General features: G+C 35.6%; 1 protein-coding gene across 6 annotated transcripts in view; it reads left to right on the forward strand.

The window, feature by feature from the left end:
• PPFIA2 (PPFI scaffold protein A2) overlaps positions 1-23,376 on the forward strand; it is a 283,305-nt gene that overhangs the window by 225,680 nt on the left and 34,249 nt on the right. For 5 of the 6 annotated variants that reach the window (XM_014248838.2, XM_088055057.1, XM_088055058.1 and 2 more), the window contains 11 exons: positions 2,636-2,719; positions 3,079-3,210; positions 4,168-4,230; positions 6,200-6,291; positions 8,691-8,826; positions 9,303-9,523; positions 12,243-12,480; positions 15,070-15,099; positions 15,980-16,110; positions 16,625-16,779; positions 21,006-21,099. In XM_014248838.2, the coding sequence (XP_014104313.1) occupies positions 2,636-2,719; positions 3,079-3,210; positions 4,168-4,230; positions 6,200-6,291; positions 8,691-8,826; positions 9,303-9,523; positions 12,243-12,480; positions 15,070-15,099; positions 15,980-16,110; positions 16,625-16,779; positions 21,006-21,099 (1,376 nt within the window). Of the gene's footprint in view, positions 1-2,127; positions 2,215-2,635; positions 2,720-3,078; positions 3,211-4,167; positions 4,231-6,199; positions 6,292-8,690; positions 8,827-9,302; positions 9,524-12,242; positions 12,481-15,069; positions 15,100-15,979; positions 16,111-16,624; positions 16,780-21,005; positions 21,100-23,376 lie in introns of all 6 variants that reach the window. The other variant, XM_088055061.1, reaches the window with a different exon arrangement.

Below are 23,376 nucleotides of genomic sequence, written 5' to 3' on the forward strand. Positions count from 1 at the left end.
GACCCGTCGTCCCTCTTGTGTGGGGCCTTGGCCAGGCTCCTGTACTGCCCAAGGTGTCTCCTTTGAAGGCCTTTTCAATAAATATTTACTTTAAGACTGTCTAGCCTCTATTCCAGGTAGCCTCTCAAGGCATCAGAAACAGTGAAGTTTAAGTAATTTGCTTTTAAGTTTTGCAGTCAGCTAATGAAGCTCATAAGGAATTTAATTTTGTAGGAAAGTGCACCCAGTAGGTTATCTCCCTCTATGAAAATTGTTTCAAAAGAGGTAGAAATACTTAAGTATTCTCAGAGCTTTGGTGATTTCAAGTCATCTCATGACCCTTGGAAATGTATTAAGAGATGGCCTTGAACCAGTGCTGCAGCCAGGACTTGAAAAGGGTAAAATTCTGTTCTCTACAGAGCAGGATAAAACTTGATCACTCTGCGGAAAGATGTCTGCTCTGCAGTCACAGGGTCTTAACTTTTCCAACCCTATCTTTCTAATTACCCAGCTGGGAGAGGAAGTAGTGCAATTAGCACTAGTGTGATGAAACTGGGTAATAAGTAAAATGGAGAGAGAAGTTCAAGATGATAGAAGTATTGTTGCTGGTCCAAGTTGTAATAAAAGACAAAACAGTTTCAGCTAATAAATAAGTTCAAGTACATCACAATATGCCTGCTTCATGATCAGAAACAAGAGCTTCACTTCTAAATGAGTTTAATTACAAAGACTTTCCTTTAAATTTTTCAAGAATATTACTTTTATGAATATACTATGAAAAGAATACTAGTTAAGCAATATTCTTATATTTATTCAAAGAAAAATGTTCTTATGTGAATGTTTTCATATAAAAAGCTGGAGTCTTTTTATAAATTACTAGATCACAGGATTGCTTTCTGTATGAACTTTTGGTCCTGACAATACTACTGAGTTTAAGTTATGGGTAATTTTAAGTTATTATGAACATCTGGCATTACTTTGATACCTATTCCTAATTAATCTGATAAATCATTACCAGATAAGCATATTTAAAATAGTCTCACAAAGATACAGCTGTAAAATTAGTATTTCTTGTGCGTATTAAAGTTCACTCATCTAAAGATGGAATTCGGATCTCTTTTTGAGAGAGAGTAAATCTGAAAGAGTGAAACAGCATTTGACAAGCGCGAGCTCACAACTCAGTCATCAGTAACACTCTCTGTATGCCTTATGCACATCCCTGTTTCCATAGCAACAAAACCAATATAGCATTTCCCTTTTTTTAAAGGGCTTTTTTAGTTTCTGAATAATAACATAGACTTGTTCGATATGACAATAACATGAATATTCATGTTTTTTTTGGCACAGATGACCTAATTAAGGTCAGCTTCAGAAATAATAATGAATTTTTGGTTGGATTACCATTTCTATACTCAGTTATAACTTTTCATTATTATTAATGAATTTTTATTTATAGGTTCTTCTTTTATCTGATGACCTTGATCTTCCAAAGAGATCCACCAGGGTGGATCTTTTCAGGGTTTTCAAAGGGATCAAAACTATACTGTTTATTTGGATGAAAGGCCTTATATAGTGTGTTCTAAGATGGCATATGAAAGCTTGAGCCTTTTCTCTTTTGACATTAATTCTGTTTTCTAGAAAGTAGGGGATGTACCATGACATTGCATAGTGGTGTAACTGACCAATCCATTACGTAGTATTTATGCATTGTAATCATTCCTAGAAAATGGTAGAAGAATTATACAGGAATTTCTGATGTTCTGGTTTCAGTTTACCAAAATTAAAAAAAAAAAAAAAAAAAAAAAAGAAGAGAGAAAGAAACAACATTAGATTAGACAGTATCAGACAGTATCGATTTGAATCCACTCTGTAGTAATTTGTCATCAGCCAGCCATCACTAACCTTGAACTTCCATGTGTAGGTTGATAGCTTCTTTAGCATTCCATTATTTTCAGTTTCTCCACATCAACTGCATCTTATTCACCAAGTATCAGTGTAGCTTATTCCATGTAAAAATCTGTCAGTTAAAAGTATTAAATTTTCAATCACACTTTTCTTTTAAGCATTCTGTGCTGTGTTCTGTTCAGTGTCAGTGTCTTTAGTTCTGATTTTTCAATTTTGTCCCTCTCCTTTTCCTTGACTTGTTAGTCTGATCCAACCTCTTCTACCTCATCTGATGATTATCAATATGTTATGGAAGCTAAACTACAAGAAATGATCTCCATACGTAGGAAGGTAGTCCTACTGGACTTTACTTTCTATTGCTGAATAGAATCCATCTGATTTGTTTTCATTTTTTTAAACTTTTTTTTTTAATTGATAATCAACCATCGTGCAGTTCAGTGCTTCAGGAGCTTACAATTTTACGATGGCAGGTTTGTGTTCAAACCATGCACAGTCTGCATGTTACATTTGGCTGATTTCATTGCTCATAAATAAATCCAATGTTTTGCTGATGCTTGGATGTAACAGGCCTTTGTAGCTGACACATTTCAAGCAATGCTGTTCAGCTGCCTGTTTAAATAAAGTTTATTTTTGGAAAACTAAGTTTGCAGTTAGTAGTAGCTTGCTTTATGTTTTGTTTAAACTTTACTGAGATAAAAACTTCCAAAGACACCTAAATTACAGAAAGAGTCTTTCTATTTTTTTTTTACAGGCAGAAGAAAGGCATGGAAACATTGAGGAACGTATGAGACACTTAGAAGCTCAACTTGAAGAGAAGAATCAGGAACTTCAAAGAGTATGTGTATTGCAAACAGCTTCTGTACGCTTTTCATTTGCCAGTATATTGCTACATTATGTACTTCAGCAGCCAAAACTATCTAATTGTAAATGTTTTGTTTGTAGCAGTGATGGCGGCATCTTCCTACATTACTTGACCATCTTAATACAATAATTTACATCCAGTTACAGAGTTGAAAGCATTCTGCAGTTACAGAAATGGATATGCATTAATCAGTAACAGTAATTACACTTCCTGTGGAATTCTTTTAGATGGTTACAGTTACCTTTTTTTTTTTTTGTAATTTTTTAATGATGTAAATGTGTACCGGTTAATTTTGGACCCTACCAATCTGTCTCGTCTATCCTACATTAAAGGCAAGGCAAAGAGAAAAAATGAATGAGGAGCACAACAAAAGATTATCGGATACTGTAGACAGACTTTTGACAGAATCCAATGAGCGTCTGCAACTACACTTAAAAGAGAGAATGGCAGCACTCGAAGAAAAGGTACAGTACAAACAGCAGTATAAAGTTTAGCTTAATAAAGATTTCCCATATGTTTTGCTTTTATCAGGATGGAGGCATCATGCTGATTTTGTATTACCAAATATTATCACAAATGTCATCCAGCTTACACATTCAACTCTTAATTCAAGAGCTCAAGGGTCTTCTCAGAAGTGCTGTGAATATGGCTGAATATTTTGAGTCTTGTGTTTATCAGCCAAGAGCCCAATGAAGAGCTTGGAAAGGACCAGGGCATGATGGGCTGCATGAGGCAGTGAGACAAAGTGGACAAGAACTGAGGAATGATGTTTTACATGTGTCATCATTGCAGTGTTTTAACTTGCTGATTTCACCTTGCTTCCTCTGGGAAGAGTAAAATTCTGGCACCACAAGAGAAGGATCATCTAACCTTGGAGAGGGAATGTTATTTACAGATTTTCCATGACGTGAGACAATGTGGTCCTGCAAAATTCAAAGCAAATTATCTTTGTATTTTCCCTCTTTAATCCCTCTCTCTTCTACTTATTCACCTTCTGTATGATCTGAGGGGAATCTTTCAGTGTTTTTCAGAAGGGTATTTCAGAATTCAGATGATTTATTTATTCAGTCTGGTTTATATCATTGGAACAAAATGTGGTATGGATAGAGAAACAGACTTACCAAAAGAAGAAATTGTGTAAGGATGAGGCAGTTGCTCAGTTGAACCAAGATGCAAAGTTTTTCCTGATCTAGAAGACACATGCTCCTAGTTAGAATTATTCTAACTAGACACATGCACATGTTAGAATTCTTGCAGCATTTAAAATTAAGTATATAATCCAACTGAAGCATTAAAGAATTTTAATTTTTAAGTCCAACATATATGAACTTTTTAAACTTGCACATGTATATAGTGATATCTGATACATTAACGTATCTCTAATTTCCTTCTTGCTTATTTGTTTCTCTTTTTATTTTTAGAATGTTTTGATTCAAGAATCTGAAAGTTTCAGGAAAAATCTAGAAGAGTCCTTACATGATAAGGTACTGTGAAATACTGTGATTTTATCTTGTTTTATCAAAATATGTAGAATTATTATTTGGAAATATGTATATGAAATATTAACTATCCAGCTATCTTGACAAATCTTCCTGACACAAATGAGAATTCCTTTAATCACCTAGATTCAATAAATAGCCTTAGAAGGTCTCTGACAGTTGTTCTGAGCTAAGTTCATGGTTGATATCTTAGCCTCAGGAAGTCAGTACCAAAATTCATATTGATTTCACTGGCTCTAGTGTTTTTCTTCTATCGGTTTTAATTCAGAAAAAGTCTTGTTTAACAGAGATGTATTCATAACTGGTTGCACTTTCATAGTAAAGGATGTAAGATTTTGATTTGATGTGATTCTTCTTAACAAATGCAGTGGTATTATACTAAATATAGCTGAAAGTGACTTTTCTTCATTCCTTGCAAATTAACCCCTAATGCTGTTTAGTGAATCAGTCAAATTGATTATAAATATTTCTTCCAATCCCACATACCAGGATTTTTTTAAAGTTATTCCTGCCTTGAGTGCAGTAGGATACACAAATGTATTTGCATTCAGATTCACAGAAGTGTTTTTGCAGATACAGACTTAATATAGAATGTATTAAATCCCTGTAAGAGCAATTGTATAGAATTCTAAAAATATAGCTTCATTCTATACCAATATAAATATAAGGCATCAAAAGTCAAGACCTTTGAGAAAAACAACAAAAGGGGTATCTGTTAAAAAAAAATTATTTTCATCTACATTTAGGTAACCTGAAGAGAAAGGCAGCAAATAATCAAAAGGACAACCTGTTTCGGTGCCTCACCACCCTCACCATAAAGAATTTCTTCCTGATATCTAAAACCTACCCTCTTTCATTTTAAAGCCATTATCCCTTGTCCTGTCTCTACATGTTCTGACCCCAGAGTTTCTAAGTGTCTTTCTTTGAAGGGATTATTTGTTCCACTTTGATGAAGAAACTGATGAAGCAATTTCAGATAGATGGACATAACATCAGATACTAATAATCTCGAAGTAATTGGCAAGTGTTACCAAAAGAGTTTCAGTCATCTCAGTAATTCTGTTCAATCAAGAAATATTTTTTAAATGCTCTAATAATATTTCAGTAATTATATATTAATAATTCAGTATTAATACTCACTGAAACTGGTATTATTGATAGATAATATTATTTATAGATACATTATTTGTAGATATTATTTATAGATACATGATTTATTGATATTATTTATAGATGTAGAGGATCCATATTCTTCCTAGCCTTTTGCGACTAAACATTTTAACTCTAGGAAGAGCGGTGTTATAGCTTCATCCCATGTTTGTTCTTAATTTGTTTTAAAATTCTTTGATTTCACTTTATTAGTAGATAACAATTATTTGTAGAATTTGGGAAAAGTAGTGGTAGCTGTAAACCGTGGGTGTTTTTTAGCTCCAAAAATCCAATTTTGTGGCAAATTGTCATTTTTTGCCAGCAGCACCTCATAGTAGAGTCACATCAACTCAACATGAACGAGACATATGGCTGCAGTTCGAGTCATCTAAGCAGCTCTCTCTGTCTGTGTCTCTGTCAGAAAATATGCAATCCCATAGTATCATAAAATCATGGAGGGTGGAAAAGATGATCTTGGAGCTCATTGAGTCCAACTCTTAATCTTGGTCTCTATAGGGCAAGTGGTGAGTCATGCCACTTTATAGTAGGAAAAAAATAAGAAATAAGTTTCAAGGACAAAGTTGTCCTTCCAGCACTTCCAGGCAGTGGTAAAACAGCAGAGTGCTGTACCTCCTCCTCTTGACATGTACATCTCAATAGCAGCAGTGAGACTTAAATGAGCTTCCTTTTATTATAGTGTCACATTCAGTATATCTTTGCCTACTTGTTTAACTTTATGAGAACAACATCCCATAAAATAAATGTATTTTGTGTCACAAGTGTATCTTACTCTTCTTATTCCCAGGAAAGACTTGCTGAAGAAATTGAGAAGCTGCGGTCTGAACTGGATCAAATGAAACTGAGGGCTGGTTCTTTAATCGAACCCACCTTGTCAAGGTAATATTTTGTGACAGAAGTTTTTCACTTTAAGCTGAAATAGATGTAAATGTTAATGTCAAGCATTTACAGCAGGGATGTGTTCAAACCACACATAATTGTGGTCATTTATTTCTTTTCAAATGTTAAATCTATGCAGTTGTTATTACTGTTACTTTTCACCTTTTTATCTAGGTAAGGTTTATCAGTTTATCAGTGAGTATACAGTGAAATATTACTGAGATTATCAAAAGCCTTTTAAATTATTAAATGTTTTGAAAAGTATATGCAAATGCACAAGTTTTTTTCCCAGACCTTAAAAATAAATTAGAAACAATTCTTTTTAATGCTGAAACTGATCAGCATATTTACAATCATATTTATTCTATAAATAATATATTTTATTTTTCTTTATTAGCAAGGCATAACTCAGCTGTACTTAATGTGTAGCAAAGGACCACAGAACTTCAGCTGAATGTGAAGACATTATCCAGAGAGATCTGAAAACTTCATAATCGGATATTAAATATTGTGCCTCTTTTTGATGGGAAATCCATATGGGAAGAACAGTGAGACAAATGCCATAAAAAATAAACACTAACAGCTGAAAATAATTTGTCATTCTAGAAAGTCCTTCTTGCTTAAAAGTGTCCCTTGAGATTACATTGTTGCTTTATTGATAATTGTGTGCCATGTGCTGTTTTCATAACAAGCAACATGTTAGTTTTTAAAATTTGCTGGCACACCTGCCAGACAAAGCTCATGGATCAAAACTAATCCATGGAGCACTACATTGGGAGCACTGTATTCATCTAAAATTACTCTTGTTCAAGAGGTTGTTGTTTTTTCCATCAGCTATTGTCTGCCCATTGATGTCCTCAGACATACTGCTCAGTACCTGGACATGGTTTTTCCGTCAACTTTTTATTATTTCTTAGAATAATGTTTTTATATAGGTAGAGAAGTGTAAGTCAATGAAATTCAGAATGTGATGCTTCTAACTTTTTGAAATTTTGTTCCCTTGGGAATGTAACTACAGGCACACAACACTTTTTTTCTTGAACATGCTTGCAGGGACGGAGGCTATTGAGCTGCTGCAACAGCAGCTTTGATTCTGGAACAGCCATCCTTGCTGAACAGCAGCTTTTCTTGCTGGGTAGATGAGTATCATTAGCTTGTGCTCCCTAAAGAGGAGCTGATTAGCCCTTGTCAGAGGGCTGTTTGAAGCTGTCTAAATATCTTGGGAATTCAGCAGGTTGCACTAAGAAGTATACTTTCCCTAATGTAACCTTACCTCATGAAGCTCCCAGCTCTCTCAGGCATAGAAAGCTCTGAACATTGAATACTTCCTATTCTCAGCCTGTATTCAATTCTACATTGGCTGGAGTTTGTGCTTTCAGGAAAATAATGAAGCTGGTCAGCAGATGAATATCTACAGCTAGACACTGGAACCTGGACTGTTTCTTTTTTCCTGCCAACTTGCTTCACAACAACCAAATATTATTGATTATGAGACCAAAGTTCTATTGAGACAGTTACTGTACACAGAAGATAAAAAAAGTCACTGTCCTATGGGGGTTTTTGTTACATTTCATTTTTTTACTGTGATCATGCTATTCTTATCTTTTTATGTGGAGATTGCTGGTGTATTAAGAAACAGAAATTGTTCAGGTCTCTGCTTCTGTGGTTGAGTTCTCAAGTGATGCATTGACCCTTTGCTCTTCCACCTTGTTTCCACAGCCCATGGTTAGGATGTTTTTTATTGCAGCATGCAGTGAATTTTTGGTGCTGCTTTTTGACTAAGGACAAAGAGGTCAGGGACCACTGTTTGTAAACAAGAAAAGAGGTGTTGAAGTCATCCTTTATAAGCTTCACTGCAAAATTCCAAGACTTACCAGGGCTGTAGGAAAAATTGGGGGTTAAAGCACTGAAAGTTTCATCAAAGAAAGATTCGTAATTCCTAAATTATGCTAAATATCACAGGTCAGTTCACTAATGTTTTCATAATGTAGACCACAGACGTACAGCAGGAAAGCTTTAATCTGTATGCTCACTCATGAACACATAACATGCTTAGAGTAACCTCAGGCATATTTATGAATATACAGGATAATACATTCAGCTGCCAGCTCTGATTATCCTGAAATGTGCTTTTTCTTGTTAAAGTTTTGGATGATAAGCTTTTCTATGCATAGCTTTCATTTAAAAAAATCAGACATTTTATTATTTGTTTCTCCTTTATTTTCTCATGCAATTATTTCAATTTTAAATTACGTTTTGTGATGCAGTTTTCTCATTTATCATGTGATACATGAATGTTCATTTGAAAAAAGAAATCTCTGTTGCTATACTGAAAGTCATTGGATTTTTGTTGTTATTCCTATTGCTCTCTTAGTCCACTTATGTAATTCTGTTTATAGACCTCATCTGGACACATCAACAGAGCTGAGGTACTCAGTGGGCTCACTAGTTGATAGCCAGTCTGACTATCGGTCAACTAAAGTGATAAGGCGACCTAGAAGAGGCCGGATGGGAGTACGCAGAGATGAACCAAAGGTTAATCCCCAATTTCTTTTCACATATTCCCTGATAAGATAATGTATTTGAGGCTTTTAAGCTTACGGTTTGTGGAGTTTTCTTCCAGAAAGAAAACAACAAGAGAAAAAAACAACCCACCAAACAAGAAAACCCGACTCAGAGAGCAGAGCTTTTTCTATATCTGCTAAGAGAACTTTTGTACGAAATGACAGCAGAGAATGTTGAAGTTTAGGCATCAAAGTTCAAACATACTTGATTATTTGTCTTTCCAGAGTGTCTCATTGTGTAAATTTTCCTTGTAGTAATTGTATACCTAAATTGCAATTATGTGAAAATACTTTTTGCTATTTGCTGTAATGTTGGGAGCATTAATGGAGCACTAATAATTGAATACATATGTTGAAGTGTTCGTTGCTTTCCTTTCCCAGTTTTTTTAAAGCTTGACTTTGCAGTTTTCTCTGACATAAGCCATATATGTCCTAATTCCTGCTCAGGTAAAATCACTTGGTGATCATGAGTGGAATAGGACGCAGCAGATGGGTGTTCTGAGCAGTCATCCGTTTGAGAGCGACACGGAGATGTCGGACATCGATGATGATGATAGAGAAACCCTGTTCAGCTCCATGGACCTGCTGTCACCAAGCGGCCATTCCGATGCCCAGACTCTGGCCATGATGCTTCAGGAGCAGCTAGATGCAATCAATAAAGAAATCAGGTATGTAGCCTGAACCAGCTGCGATGCACTTATGGTTACAGCTTCAAGCTTCCTTTAGTCCTTGAGTTCAGGTACCATTTGTGGCACTTAGGAAACAACTTCTTCATTTAGAGGATTGATAATGTGTCTGCTTTCCTGAAGAGAGTATTGGTTGTGTGAAGACATCAACTGAGTCTTTCTTTCTTAACCATAGAAATTTCTTTCAAAAAACCTTCCAAGTGAAGAACTGTTGGCCAGTTGAAGAGAAGTTAGAGGAGGCTAACATATGGAAGATTTCACAGATTACTGTTCACAGTCCTCTTTTCAAGGTCTTTTTCACTGTTATGCATGACTCCACTTTCTCAGTAACAATCTCCTATCAGAAATATTTTATTTCAGTGCTCTTCATGCTTTCTTCTGGCAATTATCCCTATGTTAAATCTAACATAAGCCACATTTTCTAAGACATGGTTTTGATTTTCTCTGTAGACAGATAATATGATTTTTCATGCTCCAAGTTGGATTATAGTGCTTGGAAATAGGTAATGAATTAATAGGTAATGAATATAAGATTTTATAATATCTGTGCTAATTTAATGGAGAGGTACAGAATCAAATGATGTGTTTTAATTAAGGGATTGTTATAAACAAAGCCATATTTTATGCTTAAAGCATTCTTACATATTTTTCAGAAAGGGCAACTTTAGAAAAAGTAGCTGTGTGAAAAACATCCTCTCATTAGCGACGGTTTTCCTAGAAGGAGATGAAGGAAATGTTAGTAAATGTGTTAGGGACTTTCTGGTAATACTAGAAACAGAAATACTGTGGTTAGAAATATAATCAAAACAAGAATCATTCTCTGATCAAGGTAACTATAAAGGGAGAACTCTTTTGGAATATATTGAATTTGAGTAATTTTTCTGTTCAGGGAGAAACCTTTTATGATACATCTAGAACTTTACATTATTTGCTGTCCCAGAATGTGTTTGTTCAGATAAGATGACATGGTTTTTTCAAACCTTTTCCTACCCCTGTCAAGATACAGAGTCAAAGAGATATTTTGGTGTTGGGAAGGTACATCTCCTTAAAACAGTGTATATTAAAGAAAGAACCGTATCTATATTTTCTGTTATGTCGAAGTCAGCACCGTGGCCAGTACAGGAAGCTGTAGATGCAACATTTATATTTGTTTTTAAACAATACTAGTCTTTTGTCCACTTAACAAGTGATACAGTAAAGGGATTTAACAAGGAGCAGTACTTGCAGGTGACATATTGGGATATTATTTGTGCCACCCTGAATCAGATCACTGTTATACTCAACCCAGGGCCTTTACTCAGGTACAGTTTTACCTCTAAAGGGAAGCAAGGGTGCACTTTTTATACAAAAAAAATTTATTTTACTGGGGGTAGTTTATTTCCTCAACTGCTAATCTTGTACTGAAGTATAGGCTTTTATTATCATAGCAACTATTAATAAAGGATCAGGCATGTAATTTTGTAAGTTTTTTTATACAGCTAAGGAAAATCATTCTACAAGGAAAGTCTTATGAACCATTCTGCATTTCATGTTTTCTTGGTTTGTTTGTTTTTGTTTTTAATTTACAAACACTATAAGGGTTTATAATTTTTTTTGAGATATCAAAAGAGATTAAATTGTGTTTTGCCTTAGATTTGTTTTATTATACAACATGACTCAGGATTTAGATTAGTAAAATGAAAAACATTGTTATAATTCTCTTTCAAAATATTAATGGCCTTTAAGTTTCTTCCCTGCATTATTTAAAAAAATGGTAGATGTTTTATACAAATTCTGAAATGGATGTTAGGAAAGAAGATTTACCACTGCACAGGAGTTTTTAGGTTTCTACTTTCAATATATTATGGTTTTATGTATTGTACTTGCTTAGTTTCACTCAGAAAAGTCTGGTTCACAGTTTCAGCCTCCCCAGACTTCATATTCTCTCATTTCACATTGATCCCTGATAATTTTTCCTCCTTTTTGCAAAAAAAAGACTTTTCCTAGCAAGGGTTTATGGGCAAAGGACTTATAAAGAAATATTTTACTTTAAAGACATTTTTCCATTCGAGGTGCAATCACAATTGAAAAACAACCAAAGAACCCAATGGAAGCATCCTGTTGAGGTGATAGATGCTTAAGAAGCTTATATTGCTTGCTAACAAGAAAGCAATTTTAATGAAATTCACTTAAAAAGCCAGGGCTTTAGAAACAGCTATCATTTTTTGATCAAATTACAGGGGTAAAACAGACAATTTGTCTTGCACATTCTCTTGTTTTATTAATATGGATTATTTTAGCAATTCCCTTCTTAAAGGCCCAATTTCATTTGACTCTTAACTTTGTGATTTAGCAAAAGATAATCAGATGAAGCCAACGTAAGCTTGGAATTAGTTGTCTATGGTAAATCGGATTGTTAAGCCCCCTGCTCAATTCTAGCTCCTTTGCAAAAGACCCAATATTCCTGAAATGTCATACATCAAGTCTTGCTGTTGATCACATTCTTCAAACAGGTTTTGAGGATGGAGGAGTTGAGAGAAATAATTTGATAACGGGTAATCAGGAAAATAATATTGGAAAAGGGTATTTTTTAGTTATCTGTGATACTCATCTTTGTTTGCTCTTATTTTCAAATCTCATTTGAAATGAACTGGCTTCTAGTTTTGCTCTGGGATTATGAAGAGACAAATACAACAAGAGTATTCTTCTTTTATTCAATAAGGCTAATCCAAGAAGAGAAAGAGTCAACAGAATTGCGTGCTGAAGAGATAGAGAACAGAGTGGCCAGTGTGAGTCTGGAAGGCTTAAATCTAGCCAGAGTCCACCAAGGCACCTCCATTACTGGCTCAGTGACAGCATCATCACTTGCAAGCTCATCTCCTCCCAGTGGACACTCGACTCCGAAACTCACCCCTCGCAGTCCAGCCAGGGAGATGGACAGAATGGGGGTTATGACGCTGGTAAGAAACCTTACGATGACAGTATTTGATGTGATATTTCTTGTATTAAGTACTTAATCTTTTCACTGTATGACTGGCTCATCTCTCTAATTCTTTATTCACATATTCATCATCCATACAGACAGGAAATTCTCTAGAATTTGGACATTTGTTATCTTTGGGCTTTGTTATAGTAGTTTTGAGCATTGCATGATTCACTAGAGGCATAGTGATGGGATTACTGAGGGTCTTGAGCCCATAGAGTACGGAACTAATAAGAAACAGTAATTAAAATTACTTGTATGTAAATTACTTGTATGAATTACTTGTATGTAAAAATTGTTTACTAATGGAAAGTTCTTAAGTGGTACAGTTATTACACAATAGTCTGTGGAACTATTGATGAGTTTAAACTTCCAGGAAATGTCTAGAAAACATGAAGACGTTTCACCACTTCTTATATGTGATCATTTGGATATACTTTTATATTTGGTACACTCTTTTACACTTGCAGCAGTTTTTATGCATTCTTCATTTCATATGTCATGCACAATGAAATAAGCTCTTGGTTTCCATTAATTCATTTAACTGATATATTTCAATATTACAGGTGGCTCACACATAGAGATCAAGCCACCATGAAATTACTGTGCAAATAATTTCTAAGTTTGAGAACACATTCAAGCATGTCTGGTTTGATTTGGAAAGGGATTTACAAGGAATTTAATTTTGATCCTAGACAAAAAGAAACAGTACATCTGTCAAATATCAGAAGATAGTAAGCATATACTATATACATCTATATTTAAGATGTACAGCTCTGATACTAATCTGAGTACAGATGCAGGGTTCAGTGTGAGCTAGCCAGTTTGGGGCTGGGGTGAATTAATCCCTTTAAGTACTAGGAGAGAATCAAATCAGCCCACTCTGCTGATCTCATACAGGGAATAGAATAGGGTATGCATAAGCCCATTTTTTGTTTGCTTTTTCTCTGATAATCATAATATCACCAATATCCCCTTGTGGTCCATTCCTGGGAAGCAGCAGCAGCACAGATTCCCTGCAGAGCCCTTCCTAACAGAAAAGTTTGCTAAGAGCAGCTGGAAATGAAGCCTGGCTGTTCATTCTTCTCAGCTGGGAATAAGGGGTTTTGTTGGTAATCGTCAAGTATTCCCTTTTCCTGGGAACTGACAGCTACTCATACCCCCCTCTGCTCCTCCCAGTTTAGTATGGTGTTTGCTGCTGCCTTGGGATCCGAGGTCAACAGGGAGGAGGTCCAAGCAGGCAGTCATAACTTATTCTTTGCTGCCCCAGTTCCCACACCTGAACAGCAGAAATGAAAATATTGGTTGCATAGGTCATTGTAGAGGAGGGGAGTGTGCAGGCTGCTGTGCTGCCAGCCACTTCACGGAATCAGCACCTTCCCAAAAGCACAGTCTGGTCCCCGTTTGCAGCCGTTCAAAGTACGCAGTCTGGCTGTGGGTAAATGGCAGTGGTTGAACTGCCCCGCCACCAGACACCTGCACTGCCTGGTGGCCTGGATTTGAAAACTGTAGCTTTGGGTCATGAGGTTCATCAGATTCAAATACAAAATGACAGCATAGCCTCTGCAATTCAGGTTGCTGTAGTCTCACTGGCATCCAGCTGTAACTGTGCTAAAACTCAGGTGGATTTGTCTGTCTGACTTGCAGTTGAACTCTTGACTTACCATAAGCAGTAGAAGCATCCCCCCACGGTGTCAGCAGCACAGCCCACAGCTTTGCTCATCTCCATCAACCATTTCAGGACATTTCTGCCCTGCACTGTTTCAGCAGGAGCTCAGTGTTGAATATCACTTCCTTGCTATCTGGGAACAGATGCAAGTCTGTCAGACATTCTCTAAGTGAAGCTTTGAGTTGGGAAGGGTTTTGTAGAAGCCTGGTTTCTAGAGCTCAAATTGCCAAGTGACCTTGTATTGGTTGGCTGGAGGAGCGGGACTGTGTGAGTTTCCACAGCCTGGGTGCTGGAGTAAATCAATTCTACAGAGTATCTTCAGCTTTCCTTAAATGAATGAGACATCTACCAAAAATAAAAATGCAAAGGGAGTTGAACAACTCCCATTCTAGCAGTCTTCTACTGCCAAGTAACACTGCAGAAGTTGGGTGAATATGTATTCATTTCCTGAAAATACCAGTCATTTTTTCAGGCATGGTATTTGGTGATGACATTTTTTGGTTTTACTTGGTGGGACACCAATATATTTGTAATATTTGATAAGACTTTAAAAAAAATCTCTGTTGGGGATAACCCAAGTACCTATATAAAAACTCAAAAATAGTAAGTGCTACTACAGGCTTGAAATGTCCAATTCTTTGCTAAGTTTATGAAATTGAAAGAGAGTGTTTCTTTAGGAAAAACACCCCCAAACCTACTTTCCCAGAATGATGTATTTTTCAGGGGTTATCATATATTATTGCATCAAGTATATAATTAGTATATAATATAGAAAGTATTAATCTTTGCTTCCCACTTCATGAATGTGCAAACAACAAATGTGAGACTTTTTTATGTTTCAATAATATTTATTAATCATTATTTTTTTGTTGTTGCCTCTTTCATTATCAATCTAAGCCAAGCGACCTAAGGAAGCATCGGAGAAAGGTATGATACCGGGGGTGTTTTAAAGTTTGGGAAAGCACATTTATTTTATTCCCCTGCTATTTAGATAACTGGATCCCTTGCCAGCAACTACATCCCCTCTCCTTTTCATTCAATGCCTGAACATAATAATTTTAATCCTACCTGGAAAAGCTTCCAGGGGCCACAGTTAAGCCACAGAATCAAGGCCCACCAGTGACAACTTGGAGTAACAGTCTCACAGCTCAAACTTAAAGGAATACTTATTTTTAAGGAGGTATGGACACAAAATAATTACCTTCAAATGTATTTTGGCCACTTTCTTTCTGGAGGAACTACAAACAGATTCCTTGAAATCTTCTGGAGAAGTATTAAGTTGTTTACAGAACTGGTACTGATGATGAGATTCCATGTCAGAATGGTATTTAAGATAAATCATTATGTGCACTGACAAAATTCCATTTTGTCCATGCCTATTGTCAAGCATACTGACTATTCTGGTAACACAATGTGAAGAAAGTGGTTGTGTTTATGCCTGTATTCCCCTGCTCCCTTACATCCTTGAGAAATTTAGTTAACCTGAATAATCCTGTTTAGTGCAAGGGACCCACACCTGAGACTACCTTCATGTTTAGACCTTCATTGTGTCAACCTGTTCAGCATAAAGGGAATTAGCTTCTTCTACAAGCATAATCTCATTACTTTCAAATATGTGCTTTAAGCTGCCTTATTTAGGCAATTGTTTTTCCCAACAGCATATTTAAAAAAAAAAAAAAGAACCCTTACAATTTGCTCAAAAAATTGCTCGATACTTTACATGCTTCAGTCCACTTGATTTCATGCAGCATGTGTTAAAACGTTCTTGAAAAGCTAATAGGCTCTCATTGGAGTCTCTCTCCCCCAGATTGCAGTAGTTGAGGAAGATGGGCGTGAAGATAAAGCCACAATCAAATGTGAAACTTCTCCTCCTCCAACACCCAGAGCTATCAGGATGACTCATACCCTTCCTTCTTCATACCACAATGATGCCAGAAGGTAAGATGGTTGCACCGTGGATCGGTACTTCACAGTATACCACGTATTATTATTTTCAAATCACGTTGTTTAAATATTACAAAATGACCTGATTTCTTCTCTGTTTCTCATGTCATGAGAGAAAAAAAACCTTACCCCTTGTCTGTTGCGTGACCCTGAAAATGTTCATCAGTGCTAAAGTACATGCTGGGTATTTCTATTTTGAGGTACAGTATTGATGGCTATTGCAAGCAACCATGCTACAAATCCTAGAAATAAAATCAGAATGCTGACTACTGTATTTTTCACAAATTGCTCTTAGCAAAGTTAAAATATTTATTTTCAGCCTTGCCTGACAGAGGAAGTGTGCTCTTCTGTTGCTCTATATGTTGCCAAATAATTTTAAGATGTGATTGTTCCACTTGTTGGGAGATCATTACTAAATGATAACCAATTAATTTATTTGCAGAGCTGCTCAGAAGAAAATAAAAATGTTGACATGTTATCTATTCTATTTCTTTATATCATTTTGCAGTAGTTTGCCTGCTTCACTGGAGCCAGAAAGCATTGGTCTTGGCAGTGTCAGCAGCAGTCAGGACTCCCTGCACAAAGCTCCCAAAAAGAAAGGAATCAAGTCTTCAATAGGACGATTGTTTGGTAAAAAAGAGAAGGCTCGACTTGGACAGCTCAGTAAGGAATTAGTGGTAACAAGATAAAGTCACCATTTCACTGCCATTTTTCCATGTTTAATTTTTCTCTTTTTTTTTCAGTTTCCAATTCGCTCATTTTTCTGTTTTGTCTGGCACAACTTTCCCATTAGATTTAATTGTTATCAGCAGTTATATTTGTCGAGAGCTTTCAGTGACTGTAATGTAAATGAAAGGAGAGTTCTGGCACAAATTACTGGAGTCATCTTCACTGAACCTGGTGCTTCAATAGTCTATTGAATTAGGGTAGAAATTATAACACTGTATTCTTGAATAACCACATAAAGAGGAGAAGTTAATAAGCAACAAATGGCTTTAAGTGGTGTACCTTTGTGATACAGGAGGTCCTTGCAACTAAGCGTAGCTGCTTTTCAGATTTCAGTGTGTCAATAGATGCACTCTAGTGCCTATAGCGGAATGTCCTCAGGATAACTCTTTAGTTATTCTGCTCAGAGCAGTGCTTATCTTTCTTCCTACTCCTGCCCTTTTCACTTGCCAAGACTATTTCATTCTATTCCATTCATGGCAAAAAATTTCAACTGCCTATTTCTGTAGGATATGTCTATACGGACACATGCCAACACAAGTATCAAATTGGAATAAATGTGTCAATAAAATTGAAATACTGTCTCTTTCCTAGTCATGCAGATGTCACATAATACAGATTTGTGAGGCACTAAATTTTACTGCTTGATGACCATGTAACACTTGCAAAAGAATTTTAAGGCCTTGCAGTAATTGTAAACACTTAAGCAGCAAGGATAAGCCTGAAATTAAAACCCTACATGTATTGTATTGCAGTGTGTCCTTATCACAACTAACAAAACCATTGCTAAAGTAGTACAGAATTTATAAAAAGGTAGTACTAGGTTTCTCCTCTCTGCCTCTGAAAAACATGTATTCTTGAAAAAAAACAACCAAAAAACCTAATTTCAATTTGTAATCTGAATTCCCTTTTTTCCCTCACTATAGAATGAAGTGTTTTATTCAATCTTTTAAATGAGAATCTATAAACAAGTCTTTCAAATACACCTGTATGCCACCATCTGCATTGATGGATAATTTTATAACTTTAGACTACATCTAAAGTTAGACTTTATTAATTCAGATTTACATTCCAGATAGCCCTTTTTTTTATATACTAATGGTTTATACATAATAATCTACAATTTATCAGTAAGTCAGGAACACAGAGGACAAAGATGCAATAAATGTGTTGGTCTTCCCTCCAGCTATTTGAAATGTGGAACAAAAATGAAATAACAGCTTCAAAGACTATCTGAGTAGCAATGATTGGGCAATAGGTTAATTCGTAATACCCACCATGATTAATAATACATACATGGAATTTGATAAAGTCCATTTGTAATTCCCCATACTAGGTCATGAAATTTCTAAAATATTATAGTGATTTGCAATTATATGATTTTTTGGAACTTCGATCCTTTAATTCAACAGTAAAGATTTCAGTACAATGCACATTTTAATTAAGCAAGTAGGTTTACTAGCATGTATGAAACGAACAGTAAGACTGTTACCTAATCAAAAGGTAGGAGCAAAATATTTTTCAGAAATTATAAAGACATTGAGCAGCTGAATTACAGGTAGTTTTGCTCATCTTAATTTTTAACATATCAAAAGAGAAGCATTTATTGAGTGGCTGTTTCCATTCAATGAATCATAGAATCATAGAATCATAGAATATCCTGAGCTGCAAGAGACAAGGAATATTTAAAAAGAGCAGTTGTGGTAGTACTTGACTCAATTTCACAACAGATGTGCTAGCTGTGCAGCTATAAAATTAGGAGTTCTATTTGTGGTAAGATACTACATCACAGAAATTTATATAGCAAGTCCTATCACTGTGGCACTGCAAAATATTTGGTTTTCATAACCTAAATTTATTTGCAAAATCAATAAAATAATGTATTTTATTTGCTTGTTTAAATTAAACACTCTAATTTAATTTAGACATATGCTCCTTATGTTCTTTAATATGGAAAATACCTTTTCTTCTAAAGAATATATTTATATACTCTTTTTTAAGAAACAGTATTGAAACTTCTAGATTTGGATTACTAAGTTCAACAGAGCCATGCTATTAACCAAAATATTTCCTTGCTCTGTGCTCCTTGCAAAACCCTGAAATTATTCCTTTTCAATTCCTAAACTTTCTAGAATTTTGTTATTTTATTATTTGATAATTTTACCTTCTCTGATAAACCATTAGCATTGTTGTTCCAAGCCAAATTCATGCCTTAGGAGACCTTTCTCAGAATCAAGGTGCAAGATTTCTAGATTCTTCAAGTTTTCTCTAAGTTCTTGGAGAAGGAAAAAGGAATGATACAGGGAGCACAAGTGCACTTTCTTTCCTTCTTTCCTGCTTTTCTTCTTTCCTTCTTTTCCAGTCTTCTCTCACTTGACAAACACCACATTAGACACTTAGGTATTCTTCTCATCTTACATTTTAAGTATTCTAGGCCCTAAAACAAACAATACATTCCAGGCATTTTTTAGAGTTGCCCAAGCAAGCTGATCTGCGTGGCAAATGGAAAGGTCAGCTTGTTAGGAAGCTTTTATTGTGGCCACATCCAATACAAGGTACACCCAGTTATTTGAAGTCTAGATGTATTGGGAGAATGGAGACATTCATCATGCCTAAACTACTCTCCAAGCTGTAATAAGCCCTCATTTCACTGCACTCATCCCATTTCTATCCAACATACTGAGGGCTGCTCTCTCAAAGATGTGGTATGTTGATTGTTTGCTGAATGAAAAATGTTATCCAGAGTCAGCAAGCATTTCATGAGATTCTATAAGACTTGGACAGACAGATGAAGTAAACAAAATTATGCATTTGTGTTTTCTGCATTTCTGAGATGCATTTGTGTCATTCTCATTGTGAGACTTGTGGAAGTAATGTTCTTTTTTAATAAAGTAAAAAGCTGTCTAGACAAACAGGAGTGTCAAAACAGCACCTGCTTTAAAAGAACAGCTTGAACCCAAACTTAGAAAAGTTTATGTCATAGACATGATGCAGTAGTAGGTTTTGATCTGCTTTGGTTGAGATGTATGTAAATCAAACTTGTAAAAGGCTGTGGTGCTATTTCACTACATAACATTTATGAATTATTTTATTATTAAAATCAGGACAGAAATATTTCAATTTATTTTGTGCTTTTTTATTATGCCCATGTCCACTCTACAATTGTTCACAATCCACTAGCTGTGAAATAAGAAGTTGCCATTTTCGAGTCAATCATCACCATTTTGCCATACTGTTGTCTTCTTTCTCGTGCCAGTTACACACCTTCCAGCCTGGAGCACTGGAGGAGTGCTGCAATGCCTCTGTCTGCACACATTAAAGTGGGAGTAAGAGGACAGTGAGGAGCCAGAGCCAGGAGCCTGTACTGAGCTCCATGAGCAGGTCCCCTCTTCTTGAATCAGGGCAGTGATAAAATAGTCAGACCATTTTCCACTTCTGCACTAGGAAAGTCGTGTCAGTGGCCATGTGGATCATACCAGTCATGCCCTTAGTTTATAAAATTATCTTATTTTGGACCACATGTCCTTGCTTCCTGCAAGCTACCTTTGTGAGTCTGTGTAAGTTATTCAAGTTCCCTTGACTTTGACAGGATTTAGGTGCCTACAAGACACCTCCAGGGAGATGTAGGAGGCTTTTTACTTCTCTGACAGATTCTTTCTGTCATCTCTGGGAGTTTGCAGGGATAAGGACATCTAAGACTCTCTATGAAAACAAAATGAAGACTTTAACACTACTGCATTAGGTGATGCTGTTTTATGGCAACAGTAGAGAGACAGTTCTAGAGAATGCAATTTCATTTGTACATTTCTCAACTAAGATTAAAAAATGGTGAGAGCATTTCTTAGCACCACGAGACTGAGCTTTAGGAGGCAAATAAAAATAGGCAAAGGAGATAAGGGTGCTCTTGTCATACATTTCTGCTAAACACAAGGAGGAGAAAACATTTTTTTTCTTCCACTACTTTTTCCCATGTAGTAAATGCTTGTCAGAATTCACTTCTGCAGGTGATAGATGTTCTCCACAAACACCAGATGTCACAGCTTAGGGAAGCAAACACAGATGATGATGGTGGGTGGGAGAGGAATTGAAGGGTTGAAGAGGGGAACAACAGGAAGAGAGAGAAGGGAAAATATGGTGGGGGTTTTGTTTGTTTTATTTTCCAGGAGGTTACATGGAAACAGAGGCAGCAGCTCAGGAATCTCTGGGATTAGGCAAACTCGGAACACAAGCAGAAAAGGACAGAAGACTAAAGAAAAAGTGAGTACTGTTTTTATGTGACTTTTTGGCTGAAACTAGATTCAAATATCAGGTTTTTTATTGTTTTACTCAAATCTGGAATGAGAAGCAAAGACCATGTACTATGGCATTTTAGCAGTGATGTTGCTTTCCAGTGTAAAAGTTTTTAAAGCAGCATATAAAATATAAGGGAAAATATTGTCTGCAAATTGTACAATATTATTTTATTTGTGAAAGAACATAAATTTATGAGAGACATTTTTCCATTTCACATTATCATTAATCCTGTGCTTTTTGCCTTCTGTGCAATTCTTAAAAAATAGACATGCATTTAATGACTCCCTATGTAGATTTTCTTTTTCAAAAGGGTGAAAAACCTTTTTTGTATTATCTAGTGAACAGAGTGTTATTTCTGTTTCTAGATGTCAAAGGCTCCCCATAAACCCTACCAGCTTTACTTTCTTTTTGCCTGAGATCAAATGCAGACAATAAGAAACTCAGCTTTTTGTTTGCATCAATTATATAATAATTTAATGCTGTCTTTCATGTGCCTCCTTGTAAAAACAGCACACTGACTCCTAGCAGCTGCCAGGAGCTATGAAGAACTAATAAAATAAGGCTGCAAACACAAAAGAGACCTCTTGGTAGCATTGAACTCCCAGTGTAATTAGAGGGTGTCAGAGAAAAAAGCTGGTACTTAAAAATTACTTTTCAAATTAATTCTATAAACAAATAGGTTTATTTTTCATCCATAATCATTAACTGTAATGTTATTATTTGGATTCTGAAAGCCTAATTTTTTTAATTTTCTGGGTTTTCAGGTTTGTTTCACTCTTTTAAGATTCCTTTGCTGAGTTTCAAGAGAATTTTGCAATTCTAACTTGAATGTTTGAGCTTCTCTTTAAATTTTTGTGTTGAATATTTTTAATCACTGCATTTCTGTCAAGCACTTGATGAAATATAACTTTAAATGTACACATCCATGTAATGTACAATGGCAAGCATTCTGTTTCAATCAGCCCCAATTTAGCAATTAAGGATAGAGAAGTAGTCACTGTGCTAGCTGAAAGAGAAGAAACGTTTTAAATTCAATTAAGAAACTCACAATAGCAGTCACAAGGATGTTACAGTTGATGAGTCTTGTCCCTGTATTTCTTATCTATACATTTTTATCACTAATCAGTAATTTTGGAAATATATGGATGTAGATTATGTTACCATGCTTTTCTTTACTAAATCTTTTTACCTTTACTAAAGGCATCATTGAGGTGATCATTACCATTCATAAAGAATATAATTTAATTTTCAGAAGCCTTTTTTTTTAAGTCCCAATGTACCTTCCAGTTCTGAGGGCTGAATGTATCACAGTATTGAAATCACTTTGAAGGGATAAATGCATTCATTTTTTTTCACTTTCTTATGTGTTAGCTCTTTAAACCAGCACACACAACTGCAAACATGACATGACTACTTCATCTATAGATTGCCTACCAACTTTTGGGTCTGTAAATAATGGGTGTGCAGATAATCTGTTACTAAATTTCTGTCCAATCTCACACAATCCCATGCTTTCTGCTTTTCAAGTCTTTCCTTTTTTTTCTCCTGTGTCTGTCTGTCCTTGGTTCTTTATGGATTAGATATAATCAAAATATCCTCTGCTGGAAGGAAAGGGATCTTTTCTTTGTGACAATGACTATTCTATTAGTCTGAACTGTATATTATATGAAGTATATGTTCTACAACTATTTAATGAAGAAATTTAATTTTCCCGTGTTCTTTTTAGGGTTACCTGTGTTCATACTCTCACTTTAGAATCCTCAGAACTGCAGAAAGGTTAACATACATTGCTAAGTTTACATACATATGTATGCATATGTAATATCATTGTAGAGGAACCATAATAAAGGAAAAAAATGTAACCTGTTGGGTTAGAGATATACAGGAGGTTCTACTGAATTATGGATTATGGTAGTCATTAGGGTGCCAAGCTGTCAATAGAGTGTAGGAGAACTAACACCTCCTTGTAAGAAATGCAGTCAGAGAATCACAGAATAGGTCAGGTTAGAAGGGATCACAGTGGGTCATCTGGTCCAGCCTCCCTGCTCAGCAGGGTCATCCCAGAGCACATGGCACAGGGTTGTGTCCAGATAGTTCTTCAATATCAGTCACTCATTTGCATGTCTTACCTTGGAAAATATTAAATTGAGACAGTCCAGAAAGTAATTTAAATAAAAAGTTTGTTGCAGTATGTCACATTTCTTTGTACCAATTTTTAACAATGCCTAATTCCCTCTGGAA

This window comes from Pseudopodoces humilis, chromosome 5, assembly GCF_049639895.1.
Source record: "Pseudopodoces humilis isolate 2021_Gansu_Grassland_sample_001 chromosome 5, ASM4963989v1, whole genome shotgun sequence".
Classification (NCBI taxonomy): Eukaryota; Metazoa; Chordata; class Aves; order Passeriformes; family Paridae; genus Pseudopodoces; species Pseudopodoces humilis.